The sequence below is a fragment of the Moschus berezovskii genome, chromosome 7 (assembly GCF_049115385.1).
Source record: "Moschus berezovskii isolate FMDL1 chromosome 7, NW_MosBer_1.0, whole genome shotgun sequence".
Lineage (NCBI taxonomy): Eukaryota > Metazoa > Chordata > Mammalia > Artiodactyla > Moschidae > Moschus > Moschus berezovskii.
Window position 1 is genome coordinate 94,108,886 of NC_142466.1, and position 14,907 is coordinate 94,123,792.

General features: G+C 37.8%; 1 protein-coding gene across 3 annotated transcripts in view; it reads left to right on the forward strand.

Annotated features, from left to right (window-relative positions):
* The window catches only part of AUH (AU RNA binding methylglutaconyl-CoA hydratase), a 202,921-nt gene that overhangs the window by 83,969 nt on the left and 104,045 nt on the right, over window positions 1-14,907 (forward strand). For all 3 annotated transcript variants that reach the window (XM_088838161.1, XM_088838162.1, XM_088838160.1), the window contains 2 exons: window positions 4,190-4,282; window positions 6,257-6,313. In XM_088838161.1, the coding sequence (XP_088694287.1) occupies window positions 4,190-4,282; window positions 6,257-6,313 (150 nt within the window). The remainder of the gene's footprint in view (window positions 1-4,189; window positions 4,283-6,256; window positions 6,314-14,907) is intronic.

The following is a 14,907-nucleotide window of genomic DNA, read 5'->3' on the forward strand; positions in this document are numbered from 1 at the left end:
TTTTTGAAAGCCCTTTAAACTCACTTCTGTTAATTCATTTTCTGATGAGTCAGCTTCCAGCAGATTTAGTGAGTCCTGAAGGCAGTTATGTAAGATCATGGCATCTGGTTCCATCGCTTCAGGGGAAATAGATGGGGAAACAGTGGAAACAGTGACAGACTTTATTTTTTTGGGCTCCAAAATCACTGCAGATGCTGATTGCAGCCTTGAAATTAAAAGACACTTACTCCTTGGAAGGAAAGTTATGACCAACTTAGATTGAATATTAAAAAGCAGAGACATTACTTTGCCAACCAAGGTCTGTCTAGTCAAGGCTATGGTTTTTCCCGTGGTCATGTATAGATGTGAGAGTTGGACTGTGAAGAAAGCTGATCGCCGAAGAATTGATGCTTTTGAACTGTGGTGTTGGAGAAGACTCTTGAGAGTCCCTTGGATTGCAAGGAGATCCAACCACTCCATCCTAAAGGAGATCAGTCCTGAGTGTTCATTGGAAGGTCTGATGTTGAAGCTGAAACTCCAATACTTTGGCCACCTCATGAGATGAGTTGACTCACTGGAAAAGACTCTGATGGTGGGAGGGGATGGGGGCAGGAGGAGAAGGGGATGACAGAGAATGAGATGGCTGGATGGCATCACCGACTCGATGGACTTGAGTTTGAGTGAACTCCAGGAGTTGGTGATGGACAGGGAAGCCTGGTGTGCTGTGATTCATGGGGTCGCAAAGAGTCGGACACGACTGAGCGACTGAACTGAACTGAAGGCAGTTACTGTTGACCAGCGTTTTCCACAATGAGGAGAAAACACTCCCCCTGTTCCTATTGCTCTCCCCAGCTTAGGAACGCTGCAGTTTTTCTTTTCTGTAGCTCTTTAGGGCTGCATATATTCATATCATTCCATTTAAGTATAAAATGAAAGACTAATAAGAAAAGTAGAGACAATATAGAGAAAATATAGGACAATAGAGAAAAATAGAGACAATATCAAGATTAATGGAGATAGAAGAGGCAATGAAAAATCTTGAGGTTTGTTGCAGAGTGGTAAGAAGGATATTATTGACCAATTATGTGATGTTAATCTTTGTTTCTGAATGGGCGATAAGGTGGTGTGAATGCTCTGTTGGAAAAGCATGTATAAAGTGCCAAGGAAGCATAAAGATAATTACCTCTAAAGATAATTGGGGGCTAGCTAGGCATTCTAGGCAGGGGGCAGCTTGTACACAGGTTTGGATGTAAATGGTTTCTGAAGGTGCCTTAAGTAGTTTGGGCCTGGAACATGGAGTACGTGTGTGAGGTTGGAGAAGAGGTTGGGTAGGTGGGCAGCCGTTTCCTGTGCAATGTTGAATCTTTCACTGTTTTTATCTTGAATGTGGAATAAATCATTGTACTGTTTTAAACAGAGGGGTATCATGAACGTATTTGCATTTTAGAACATTATCCTGCAAGAAATATAGAAGGTATAATGGTAGGGACACATTGAGGATCATTGTTCAGTTGTTCAATCATGTCCGACTCTGCGACCCCGTGGACTGCAGTGCGCTAGGCCTCCCTGTCATTCACCATCTGCTGGAGTTTGCTCAGACTCATGTCTGTTGAGTCAGTGATGCCATCCAACCATCTCATCCTCTGTTGTCCCCTTCTCTTCCTGCCCTCAATCTTTCTGCCCAGCATCAGGGTCTTTTCCAGTGAGTCGGCTCTTTGCATTAGGTGGCCAAAGTATTGGAACTTCGGCTTCAGCATCAGTCCTTCCAAGTTCAGAGTTGATTTTCTTTAAATTTGGTTCAATCCTTCACTGTGAAGGTGAAGGAAGTCAGTTAGAGGCCTCCTGCTTACGAGAAATGAGGGGGCCCATAACTCTGACTGTAGCAGAAGGAGGGGGATTTGCCAATTTGTGAGCTGTTAGATGGGACTTAGAAGACTGTAAGATCCCTGGAAAAGAGGACATTTGAGATGACTTCTGGGTGTCTGTTTTGAGTAACTTGGTGAATGGAGATGCTAACCAAATGTGAAATAGAATCTCAAAGGATTGACAGGAAGTTGATTTGAATATGATAAAGTATTTAAGTAGAGATGTCCAACAGGCAGGTAACTATAGACAGTTTTGAGAGAAGTTTGGATTTCAGGTGGTCATTTGGATATCATTGGTATTATAGATGGTGAAAGGAAACAGATCTCCTGGGAAGAGCTTCTGTTGATAAGGGAAGAAGACTGAGTTATATAACCAGAGTCAGAAAGAAAGGCAGGAAAGATGAGAGCAGGGACCCAGCAAGCAAAGGAAGAGAGGAATTCAAAAGGAGGAGTGTCCAGGATTAAAGTCTCTGATCTTCAGAGGCAACAAGTTTAATAGGGACTGGAGAGTGCCCTATGGGACAGTATCACAGTGCCACTGGGAAGTGAAGCAAAAACAATCTCTGTTAGACGAGTGGGACTGGAACTGTGAGGTGGAGGTGGGTGGAAGTGTTTACTCTTTTCCCTCCAGAAGCTTATCTTAGAGGAAGGTGAGACAAGGCCACAGTGAGGCCTGCTTCGGGAAAGATTTTGATGAGAGAGACTTGAGATTGGGGACATTGGGGAGGTAGCAGATTGGAGGAGTCTAGAAATAGGATAATTTCTATAGCTAGCTTTGTAGAAAGGAAGGGTCTTTGGAACCTGTGTAACACTAAAACCATTTTACTTGTAGTGACTTGAGGTGATTGTGGGAACCACTCAGATTAATTTGCCATTATATTACATCATCAATTTTACTTTTTTGTCAGATACCATAAAGTTTTAATTTTTCACTGCACTCCTTTCCTGACTATAAACACTGACATCGCTGTCTGTTCATTTTTTTCATCAGGTGTGCTGTAAAGCACATTGTTTTCAAGCTCCCACCTCCCCCCAAAACGCTCAGACAGGTACAAATAGTGAAATATGCCCCGTCACAAAGACGTGTTCATTCCTGGTCGACCAGGAGTGCTGTTGCCTCAGATGGCAGCATCTGTATGTGCTCTGTCCCAGCCTTTTCAGACTTATTCTCTTAGAATACATTTGATAAATTTCTTCACGTATGAATAAAACTCAGTCCACTTCAACACATTTGAATAAACATCTCTGTTTGAGGAATTTCACATATCAGAATGCCTATGGAAGATAGGCTTCTAGTGATGGTATCTTTTTAATATTTTATTTACTTTAAATTGATGCATAATTGCCATGTAACTTGTGTAAGTTTAAGGTGAATGTGTTGATTTGATATATTTACATATTGTGATATGATTACCACTGTACCATTAGCTAATACCTCCATCATGTCACACAAGATTATTTCTTTTTTGTGGTGAGAATACATTAAGAGATGGTACCTTTTTAATATCCCCACTCTATTCGTATGTTAAGGTTGTTCAGCCTAAGCTTCACATTGCCATAGTCAAAAACAGAATTAATAGAAAGGATTCTGCTTTACATAATAATTAACCAGTCAGTTTTTGAACCAGTTATAAAAAATCTATATAATTTATAAAAGTTTTGGTAAAATAGTCATCTGTTTCTGAACTCAAGAAAGTCTGATTTTGAGTTTGTGATTGGCTAACCCCTTCCCAGTCATACTTACAGGCAGATTCAAGTGTCTCTTCCATCTGAAGTGTGTGGTATTTTCTAGGAATTACTCATCGTGTGTGTGTGTGTGTGTGCGCTCATTGTAGTCTTACCAAATGGTAGAACTATTGGGTTGATGCCTTGGCAACCACTGAGACTGCTTCTGTCTTGTTTGAGTAATTATATTACTTCTCTGAATGAGGTTCTCTCATTCTAAGAATCAAGATAACCTGTAAAAGAGTCATGAATTATCCATTATACCTAAGTCATTTCAACTTGAAATTTATATGAACCAGACATCTCGTAAAAGACTTTAGATTCAAAGATTACAAATTCAGAACTGTGATTCTGTTAATTCAACAAAGTATTTATGAATAGTACCATACTATTTATTTCAGTAGTATGGTAAGATTTAAAGATATTACTGCATATTTTATGTGGTAGAACACTATAAGATCATTACATTTTCTAAAATGTAAATGTTTAGTTAAAAGTAAAAGCAATACAAAATTCTATAGATAATATTCCATTTAAAATTATATTTACATTAAAAAATGTAAAATAACTGCATAGAATACCTTTACTGAAGAAACATGAAGTCTTTCTTTCTGTTTCAGCTAATCTTCCAGTGCCAACCATTGCAGCAATTGATGGACTTGCTTTAGGTGGTGGACTTGAACTGGCTTTAGCGTGTGATATAAGAGTAGCAGGTGAGAATCAGTCCTATTAAAACATAACTTTTTTCTATTGATTGAAACTCCAACTGAAAATCTTAATTTATCTACTTAAAGTAATTGTCATATATAGTGGAACTATATATAACTTTTTGTTCTGTATTTTCCAAGTCTCCTGTAGATGTTTTCATGCTTTCATAATTTAAAAAATAAAAAAGAAACATAACTTTTTAAAAATGAGATTTGTATTTATTGTGTGTGCTCAGTTGTGTCCAACTCTTTGTGACCCACTAGACTGTGGCCTGCCAAGCGCCTCTGTCCATGGGATTTTCCAGGCAAGAATACTGGAGTGGGTTGCCATTTCCCCTTCCAAGATCCCTTGGATCTATTCCTGAATCAGGAATAGAACCTGTGTCTCCTGCATATCCTGCATTGGCAGGTGGCTTCTTTACCTTCAGATAATTCCAAATATTTTCCCCGCATATTGTTGAATAAAACATGTAAAAAAAAGTCACCTGTTGAGCTTAATGAAGTATTTAAAATTCCCAGTTAAGAAAACAGTCTTTTATAGTATCTTTTTTAGTCTTAGCAGGAGTAAAGGAGAACAGGAATTGGGTCAGATGGAACTGAATTTGGATTTTAGGTCCTGTAATTTTTAGATCAGTTTTCTCCTCTACAGTGGGGGAAATGAAGGTTTCTGTTGTGAAGATTAAATGAATTCATCTCCGGCATGTGCCTAGTCCAAGCATGTAATTATTATTAGGGCTATGGTAATAATGACTTAATGTCTTTGAGGTTCACTTTGTTCCTGCAAGGTTTTCTGAGTATTGGATAAGGTGATTATGAAAATAATAAAGGAAACAATTAGTGCTAACCATGTGCTGAGTATTGACCCGGTGCTTACCTAATACTCGGCATATACTTAGGCTCACTTAATCTGCCTAATAGCCCTGTGAGATAGATACACTTTTGGTGCTTGAAGAAGCTCGGGCTGAGACAGGGGAAGAAACAAACCACAGATCAGTGACCAAGCTGGGATTTGAACCCAGGCAGTCTCATGTCACAGCTCTCACTTCTGTTATCCTTCCAGAGTACTGCATGCTGCCCCTGCTATCCTCAGCACTATCTTCTGTATGATCACAGTGCTGTCTGTATCATTGTCCCTTGTCAGGGTGACAAAGCAAATATTTGTCACTGTTCTTTCCGTGTTTCCCACCATCTCTTCTGATGGAGCTGCCTGTTAAATGTAGAATCACTATAATTATGTTTTTAATAATTTTACGGTAACTGGCTCTTGGAATTTGCAGTTACTAATTTATGTGTACTTTCCCTTTTCAGTTTATTTCAGATTTCTGTTTTCTTGACAGGTCTTTGGGTTTTAAACTGAGAAGTCAAGTTACATGCAATCCGTCTCTGAAAGAATACAAGTTCTGGGGATTAGGAGATAGGAAGTAGTCCAAGCACATTTGGATATGCAAATAAAGAAATAATTAAGATGTTTTAAAGTAGCTGTGAAAACAAACATGGAAAGAGGAACCCTATCCAGCTGTCAGGACAGTAAAACCATTTGTCAAAAGTAACTAGAGATTTGGTCTTGAAGAGTTGCCATATCTGATATGATATATTAAGCTATTTGATCTGGAGGACTGTTCAGACAGCTAAAGAATTCTTACTTGTCAGACACAGTCTCCCTCCTGATCCTGAATAATGAATGAGATCTGTGCCTTCAAACATGACTTGGCAGTATCAGGTCAAATTATGTAGTTAACACCCCTGGTCTTTCTGCATCAAAAATTAATTTGCTGCCAAGCAATTTTTAACAGAAAATGTTCTGTGAATCTCTTAATATATATCATTTAGAATGTTTACTTATTTCCATAACTGAATGCCTTCTGGAGTGATTTTTAAAAAGATTTATGACACAGATTTAATTAGTAAACAGAATATTTCTAGCTTATTTTACTAACTTTTTCAAGTCATCATATTTTAATTTTCTTCTTTCCTTTTTAGCTTCCTCTGCAAAAATGGGCCTGGTTGAAACAAAGTTGGCAATTATTCCTGGTGGAGGTATGAATTGTTCATGCCCATCTTGATCTGTCCCTCGAAACAGAGCATAAGGCAAAAAGGTGTTAGTTGAAAAGGCAACAAACATTTTGGGTAAAGAGACTAATGCTGTCTTGTTTGCTTGTAACAGAGTCCTTATTCAAAAGGTATTTTTTGGTTTCTGTAGGTGTGGAGATTGCAGACGCATTGCCTATTGCTCTCTTGCTCTTTTTGTGCTTGTCCTGTGCTTTTCTGTATGATTTCTTAACTTTAAAATTATTACACTTGTCACGTGATTACACTTGTATTTTGAAACTTTAATATGAGTATATAAATGTGTGTGCCCTCAGAGCCTTAAACACACAGACCCCAGTGGAGGAGGGGCAGAGGTTCCCAGGCTTCTTGCCAGCTTGCTTGTGTTTCTGTGCAGCTGGACAAAGGTTGGGGTTGTTTGGTAGGTTGAATTTGGATCTGAAGAGGTGTTATTTCTTCTCTGTTACTACAAAAAAAGATTGTTGAGTTGCTGCTTTTGGAAGATTAATAAAGCACTTTTTCAGCATTGATAATGAAATCTTTCATCACAAGGTAAATATGAAAATTTTGTTCTTTTGTCTGCTGCAGAGAATTTGGAGACATTGCCATTCTGTTGAAGTCTTTCTTTCAAAAAGTAGGCTTTATCTGAGGCAGTACTCTTTGATAACTTATTAGTTTATGAATGAAATAATAATAATTAAAAATTTAGAGCAGTGTTTGAACACTTCTTTTGTACCTGAGTTAAAATTATCTGTTTAACCTTATTATAAGACTTATTTATCTTGGTTAGGGTGTGTAGGTAGAAATTAAAACATAATTCAGTGAAATTAAAGACTACCCAGATCAGTGTGTATTACTAAGTTTTCTGCTTTGATAATATGCAAAAAGTAATATTCTTATAAGTAAAAGCATTTACTATCTACCTGTTTTACCATGCTGGTTTTTTTACCGTGACTCGTGAAAAAGCCGAAAGGGTTTATAAAGCTTTAGCTCCTTCTGTCTTCTGTTGGAGCTACCTGTGTCATATTAGGTCCAGAAACTAGCCTTTTCTTTCCAGTGTACTTCAGTTTTTGGGGTCTTCTGCAATAGTGGATCCATTAATCAGAACCTATATTTTGTATATATGATTGAGTTTGGATTCTCATAAATGCTGTTATTTTAAAAATTTGTATTGAATTTATTTGTTTTAAAATTCGGAATGGTTTAACATTTTCCATATATTTATAAAGGATAGTTTTCTGTCTTTTTTCCTTCCCTTTATTTCTAAGTGAATCTGAAGTAATATATGTCAGTTGTTCCTTTAATATAATAAAGCTTTCAAGTTCATAGTGCATGTAATTATGTAATATTGAACTTATTGAAAATCTGATTTTGTATAAAGCCACATATTCACAGTTAGATAATAAGAGGTGCGTGCAGAAGTTTTTGCTTCACTCTTGTATTAGTATTATGGTTATTAAAGTATCCCAAAGTAAAGTCTGATTTTCTTTTTGTTTGTTTTAATAACAGCAGAATAGCTTAAGTAAGCATTTTTTAAAATATATCTAAAGAAGTTATTTCTGAAAATTTTATGGAGAAAATCCTCTTCTGTCTTATGCATATAAAATTTTTTTAATACACAAATATTTTCTCCATTTTCATTTTTCTCCTTTCCTTTCTCTTAGATGATCCTCCTATGAAAATATTGCTTATTTTTTCTTCTGCTTTTAAAGATTTTTTTTTTTTTTTTGATGTGGGCCATTTTTTTAAAAGTCTTTGCTGAGTTTGTTACAGTGTTGTTTCTGTTTTATGTTTTGGCTTTTTGGCCGCAGGTCACCTCGGATCTTAGCTCCATGACCAGGGATTGAACCTGCACCCCCTGCATTGGAGGGAAGTCTCCTGTGTTATATTTTCATAAAACTGTTTTTAAATTGGTGGATTTTCTATGCCTAAAATGATCTCTGGGATGTTCCCCTTGCTGCTTTTTTGGACTATGAACATTGCTGCTGTTATGAAGAGCTTATTACTATAATAGACGTAGCAGACTACGCTGAATTTTTTTCTCCTTTCCTCATGGTACCGAACTTGCTTCATGTTGTAGATGCTCACTGAGCAGCCAGGTGCCCCTGACCCTTATCAGGGAACCTGTCTTCAGTGTTGGTGGTCCCAGCCTTCCATTTGTTTCAGACAATGGTGGCTGTGGATAGAAGATGGATAGAAGGTAACTAGGAAGAATTCAAATACAGCAAGAGTACTGTGGGGGAAAAAAGACTTTCCTTTCCTTTTTAATACTATGGATGGAATAAATATTTTTGGGTAAAACGTATGGATTCCATTCAGTCTAGAAGATATAAGTCTGTAAGTCTGAGAAATAATACTCTTCTAAGTTATCACAAGTTCATGGTTTCATACTGACCAGCATTTGAAAGTTAATCCAAGTGAAACTGTTCCGCTCCATTTGTATTTACTGTATGTTTGATCAGCTGCAAGGGTTAACCCCATGCTCTTAGTTTGCATATTATTATTACTTCTAACCTTTTATGATAACAGTTTACTGAGAAACGATCAAAACCTGACATTTACTTTTGGGTTTTTGTTTCTGCTTGAACTTGAGTCTGAATAACAACACGATTATTTTTATGATATATTTTGTAATTTTTCTTATAATGCAACAAGTTAAATTATAAAACGATTGTTTTAAAGTGATAGTACTGTTTCTAATGAGTGTATTAATGGACCATCACTGTAAGTTTTAGGTTTAGTGTTCTAAATTTCAGTTTTTACTTGACTATTAAAATTATGTAGTTAAAGTAAGATGCAAAGAAAGGTAGAAACATACTAAAGCCAAATTGAACTTCTTTAAGTTGTATTTTGTCAGATACAATTAAAAATGGAGTGTAAGTGACTGTCATATACTTAAACCAGTACCTTTATTTGTTTTATATATATTTATATAGACAGATATTATAAAATACAAAAAATACAAAATAAAATTTAATGATGTAAAGTTTAAAAATCATTAATATTATTACCCTAGGATCTTCCTATAATATTTTAAATTATATTTGGGATTTTTATATACTAAATAGCCCTATCTGTTCTCTAGTATTTTCACCTTTAAGAAAGCAGCTAACCTTCCTGTCTTCTTCCTAACTGGGAGAATGCTCCAGTACTATAAAATAAAGTTCTCTTTTGGAAATAGCTCCCCAAACAATACTGCCCTTAAACATGTTTAAGACCGCAATAAAACAAGTTCAGGGGCTTAGGATTCTGTTATTTGACGGTTTAGGAAATTTCTGTTAAATGTGCACAGAAAATGGTGGCAGCATATTTTACTCCCTGCCTCTGTTTAACAGCCTCTACTGGAGGATTTGGGGTCTATGTCAGGAGGCTTTATGATAAGAAAGCTGCTCTTCGCTGCTCCTTGGACACACGCCTGTGGATCAGGTGTCTGGAGTTCCCACTGCTCTGAGGTCGTCTTTCATTCTGTCTAGCTTTTTTTTTTTTTTTGAAATATTCAAACTTTAGGAAGCATGAAAGACGGTGAAATGAACCTTTATACCTTCGCCAGGGTCTCGCCTCGTGAGAGAGACCCTTCCACTCTTTGTCTCTCTTTCATATGCATATCCTTTTTTTTTTTTCGCTGAACCATTTCAAAATAAGAGGTGAACCTTTAAATATTTCAATGTGCTTTTCATAAGAATAAGAGAAGATTCTTTAACCACAACCCTATTGTAACACCTAACAGTATTAAAATTAGTATTAATATTCAGATTATCCCAGGTTCAAGATGTTTGTAGCGTTTTTTTGTTTTGCTTTTCTAATTCAGGATTATTTAAATGTCACACATTACATTTTTGTTTGTTTTTTGAAAGTTTTCCATCTCTTTGTTTTTTAGAACAGTAATCTTTCTTAAGAAAAGTCAGACAAATTATCTTCGTAAAGTTTGCACATTCTGGATTTGATTGAGTTATTTCCTCATATTTAGGTTTATGATAAAAAATTTTTGCAGAGAATAGTAAGTGGGCCATGTTCTATATTTCCTTTTCTTTTAAGTTGTTGGCACTTAAGAGATTGTCCCACTTTGGGTGACAGTAACTTTGATTACTTGGTTAAGGTGGTGACTTAACTGTGCATTCACTTTCAGTATCCTCCTCTTGGAAGGTTTACAGGAAAAGAATCTTTAATTATTATTGGTATTGATTGCTTCCCAAATTATAAAAAGAAAGGAAGAAAGAAGAATGAGTTTTTATTTTATTTTCCATTAAAAAACCAAAAAGAAGGAAGGAAATGAGAGCATTCAGACTTCACAGGACCAGAGCAAGAGGCCCCAGTTTTGTCTCTTTCTCCTCCCCAGGATGAGGGATTTGGGATATCATTGCCTGTCCCACTGTAGGCTGTGTTTAGCAATAAGGCGTCTCCTGGCATGGTGTCCAGGAACTCTATTTTAAGGTGTGTCTATGAAGTAATGACAGATTTTTAAATCCAGTGTGTGTGTTGTTCTGAACACAGTAGTCGTTTTGGAAAGTTTTGTTTGTAACCTTTGTTGAAATCTCCTTAGAATTTACATCAGTATCTGACCTTATTCTTCTGTCTTCAACAGTGACTCATCTTGATCCTGTGAGGGTGAATTTGATTTTCAAAAATAGCATAGGACCTTTCTGCGCCAAATCTGGTTAATAAGGTCATACTATTTCAGGAAGAAGAAAAGTATAACAACAAAAATAAGACTACTTTTCTTAAGAGGCTTATATGATATCAAACATTTACCAGTGTTATATGCAATGGACAGTGCTGCTGGATTTAGTGGACTGATTGCTAGTGACCTCTAAAGGCCAGTGCTTGTTCGGCTCTCTGAAGTCTAGTGCATTCATGAACACACTTCATACACTGTGCAGTCTCATTTCTTTATACTTTAAAGTCTGTTCAGTGACCACTTTACTCTTTTCTATTTACGGTGTTTTGGAAGCTATTGGTTGGTAAGTCATATGGTTGGTTGTTGTAGAGGAAACAGATAGATATAGATACAGATACAGGTATAAATATAGATGACTCAGCAGTGTTCCCTTGAAGTGCCCATCTGAAATCTGGTAGGAGAGATTAAACATGTACAAGCATCGTAACTGCTCTATTACAAAGTTGTCGGACTCAAACAGGAATAAGGCAGTTGAAACTTGGAATTGTGAGTTTGAGAAAATAGTGTGGATTCTATCAGCCATAAACCTCAGTTTATAAGACCTGCATCGTGGATCCCCAGCACTTGTCTAAACCTTCTCTCCTACTGCTGCTCCCTTGGCTCACACACTAGGTTCCAGGTATATTTATTCACTCAATTCGCAAATATTTATTGAGCCATCTGGTGTAGACACTGGGTATATAGCCGTGAACAAACATGGAAAGATCACTGGTGCCTTGCACCTGACGTTCCAGGACACAGGCAGTAGACATGGCAAATAGTAAGTTGTGAGTTTGGCAGAAGTGTAAAATACTATAGAAAAAGAAATAGGGGAAGGGATGAGAGTTTGCACTTTAAAATAGAGTTCAGAGGAAACCTCATTGAGAAGGTAACATTGGGGTTAAGACTGATGGGAATTGAGGAAATTGTCATACAGATAGGACAAAAGAGCATTTCAGACAGCAGGACCTATAGGATGAAGGGCCAAGATGGGAGCAGGCCTGGAACGTTCACCCCACCACTGCAACCATAAAGATGGGAGGAGGAGAGTGGGAGGAGATGCTGTTGGACAAGTAACAGAGAAGTCAGAGCATAGACGCAGCTATTACCCTGAGTGAGGTAGACCCACACACGCTATTAGCAGAGGTACAGTGTCATCTTAGGGCTTTCCAGGTGGCTCAGTGGTAAAGAGTCTGCCTGCTAAAGCAGGAGACGCAGGTTCAGTCCCTGGGTTGGGAAGATTCCCTGGAGAAAGAAATGTCAACCCTCTCCAGTGTTCTTGCCTGGAGAATCCCATGAGCAGAGGAGCCTGGTGGGCTACAGTTGATGGGGTTACAAAGAGTGGGACTCAACTTGAGGGACTGAGCACGCAGCACATAATGTGATCTTAGACCTTTAAAGATTTGCCTGGTTGCTGTGCCAAGGATAGAAATGAATAGGGCCATGTTAGAGGCAGAAACCCATTCCTACTAGGAGCCTGTTGCTGTAGTTCAAATGTTCTGGCTGGAGGACCAAAAAAGGGGTGCCCTCTAGGACCCTGAAAGTACCAGGGAAATAGTAAAGAGAGGAATTCAGGAAGGGGACCCCACAGATGTGTTAATGAACTCCTGGACTCATTCCTCAGCTGTGCATGTGTCTCTTACGCTAAGCAGCAAACTAGACACTTGGTTCAAATTAAGAATTTGAACCAAGTGATGAACCACCGCCCAGATCTGAGACTGGCCGAAGGCCTTGAAAACATAACTAACACTGAAACCACTATTCACAGAAGGCTGGCTGGAATGTGCAGCCTGAGTACAGCCAAGTTGATTGAATGCTGAAGCAAAAATGTCCAGGCCAAAATTACTCAGCATGTGAAGAACACCTGAACGTCTCAGTTTACAAGAGCAGTGATCAAACAGATATCATCCAGAATGACAGGTGTTGGAATTATCTAAGATTTTAAAGCATTTACTGCTTTAAGAAGTAAGGGTAAACTGTTTCAGTTGCCTCCTCTTCACCTTGTTGGTGAGGGAGGGATTCCTTTCCTAGGTTTCTGGAGATGGCCAAACACACTGTAGACAGGTGTGATTGATAGCAGTTTCTTAGTTGGATGTACTCACAGCCCAAGGGAAGCCACCTCATGGCACACAGGATCATATGGAGGTTGTGCTTGGGAACACTGAACAAAAACAGTGTGGGAGGCAGGCTTTGTAGTGATGAGAAGGTGGTGTGCCCCTTGGTTCCTTAGGGAAGATGTGATTTGTTTTGTTTGAGTTGTCTCACGATCTGGCAGGAACCTGGAACCCTCTCCAGGGATAAGGAGGAATGCTGCCTAGTCTTCGTTATAAGGAGGGTTGTTTGTCTAGGGGACTTAATAATCCTTTGGAACAGAATTGGTAAGAGACCGTGTGGTCAGGTCATTTGTGGTTCACTTAGTTTCCCTCGGTGTTAGGCAGCACATGATATTGGGCCTTAGTTTTGGACTTTACCTACATGAACAAATGGAAATATAGAAAGTTTCAGAATAGAGATGGCAGAAGAATGTGAGTAAACTTCATGATTAATCAGTGGGAGTTACTCAGTATCAGAGAAAAAACCCAAAAAACCTGAATACATGAACTGGACTTCAGGGACCTAGAGGTTGGTACTGAAATGTTTAATGTCTGTGTCACAGGAGTCTTAGAAGGAAAGGAGAAAGAGTGTGGTCCAGAAAAATATTTTTGAAGAAAAAATAGAAGATTTCACGAATTTGGTGAAAGACATAAACTAAGGATTTAAAAAGGTGAGTTAACTCAAGCCAGATAAGTCCAAAGAAGTCCAGGACCAGACACATCATAATCAAATACTTAAAGCTAAAGACCAGATCATCATCATCTTTAAAACTGAAGGAAAATTGCACATTATTGAGTCTTTGAAATAATGATTTGAGTGATTGGATTCTTCATCAGAAGAAGTGGAGTCCAGAAATAAGTGGATTTCTATAGTGCTAAAAGGAGAGAACTGTCAACCTGGAAATCTAGAAAAAAATGTCCTTTAGGAATGAAGATGAAATGAGAATATTCTTAGATTAAGGAAAACTAAGAGAATTTATGGTGTGCAGACCCAGTGTGGATTTGGGGGAAAGATAGACACGTTGATCTGTGGAACACAGCAGAATCTAGAAATAGACCTGTGCAAATACGGCTAGATAATGATTGATAATTCACACAAGCAAGTAAGTGGAGAAAGTATGGTGATAGAAAAATTGGACATCCATATGCAAAAGAAAAGAATAAAACACTTCCACGTAAACCTCACAGTGTGTACAAAATGAACTCAGAGTCACAAATTTAAATGTAAAATACAAAACCATACAATTCTTTGAAGCTCCATGAAGCCAGAGACCATCGCTTTCATTCCTGCAGTTTGAGACTACAGGTCTGGTAATCATCTGAGTATTCCATTAGTGTTAGACTAGCACTAACACTAGCTTACTTAACAGTGCCTATATGGTATAAATGCTATGTAAGTAGTTATAAATCTAGTGTAATTGTATGCAGTTTATACAATTTGTATATACTGCTAGGTAAAGACAGTTGGCCTTTGAATAACATGGATCTGAACTGCATGGGTCCACTTATGTGTGCAGATATTTTTCAGTGAATATGCAATTGGCCTTGTGCATTCATGGGTTTTGTACCCATGGATTCAACCAACTGTGTATTTAAATTTCCACCTGAAGTTGGTTGAATCTAGGGATGTGAAATCCATGGATATAGAGGAGCAATTGTATTCATTGTACTACTCCATTTTATGTCAGGATCTAGATCTAGATTTTGTATATGTGAGGGGTCCTGGAACCTCTCGCATACCAAGGGATGACTATAGTTGCTGACTATAGTTGCCAGTTTGCTTTTGGGAACTTTATGGAATTTTTTTTTTTTCCTGAATATTCTTGGTTGGAGAAGGT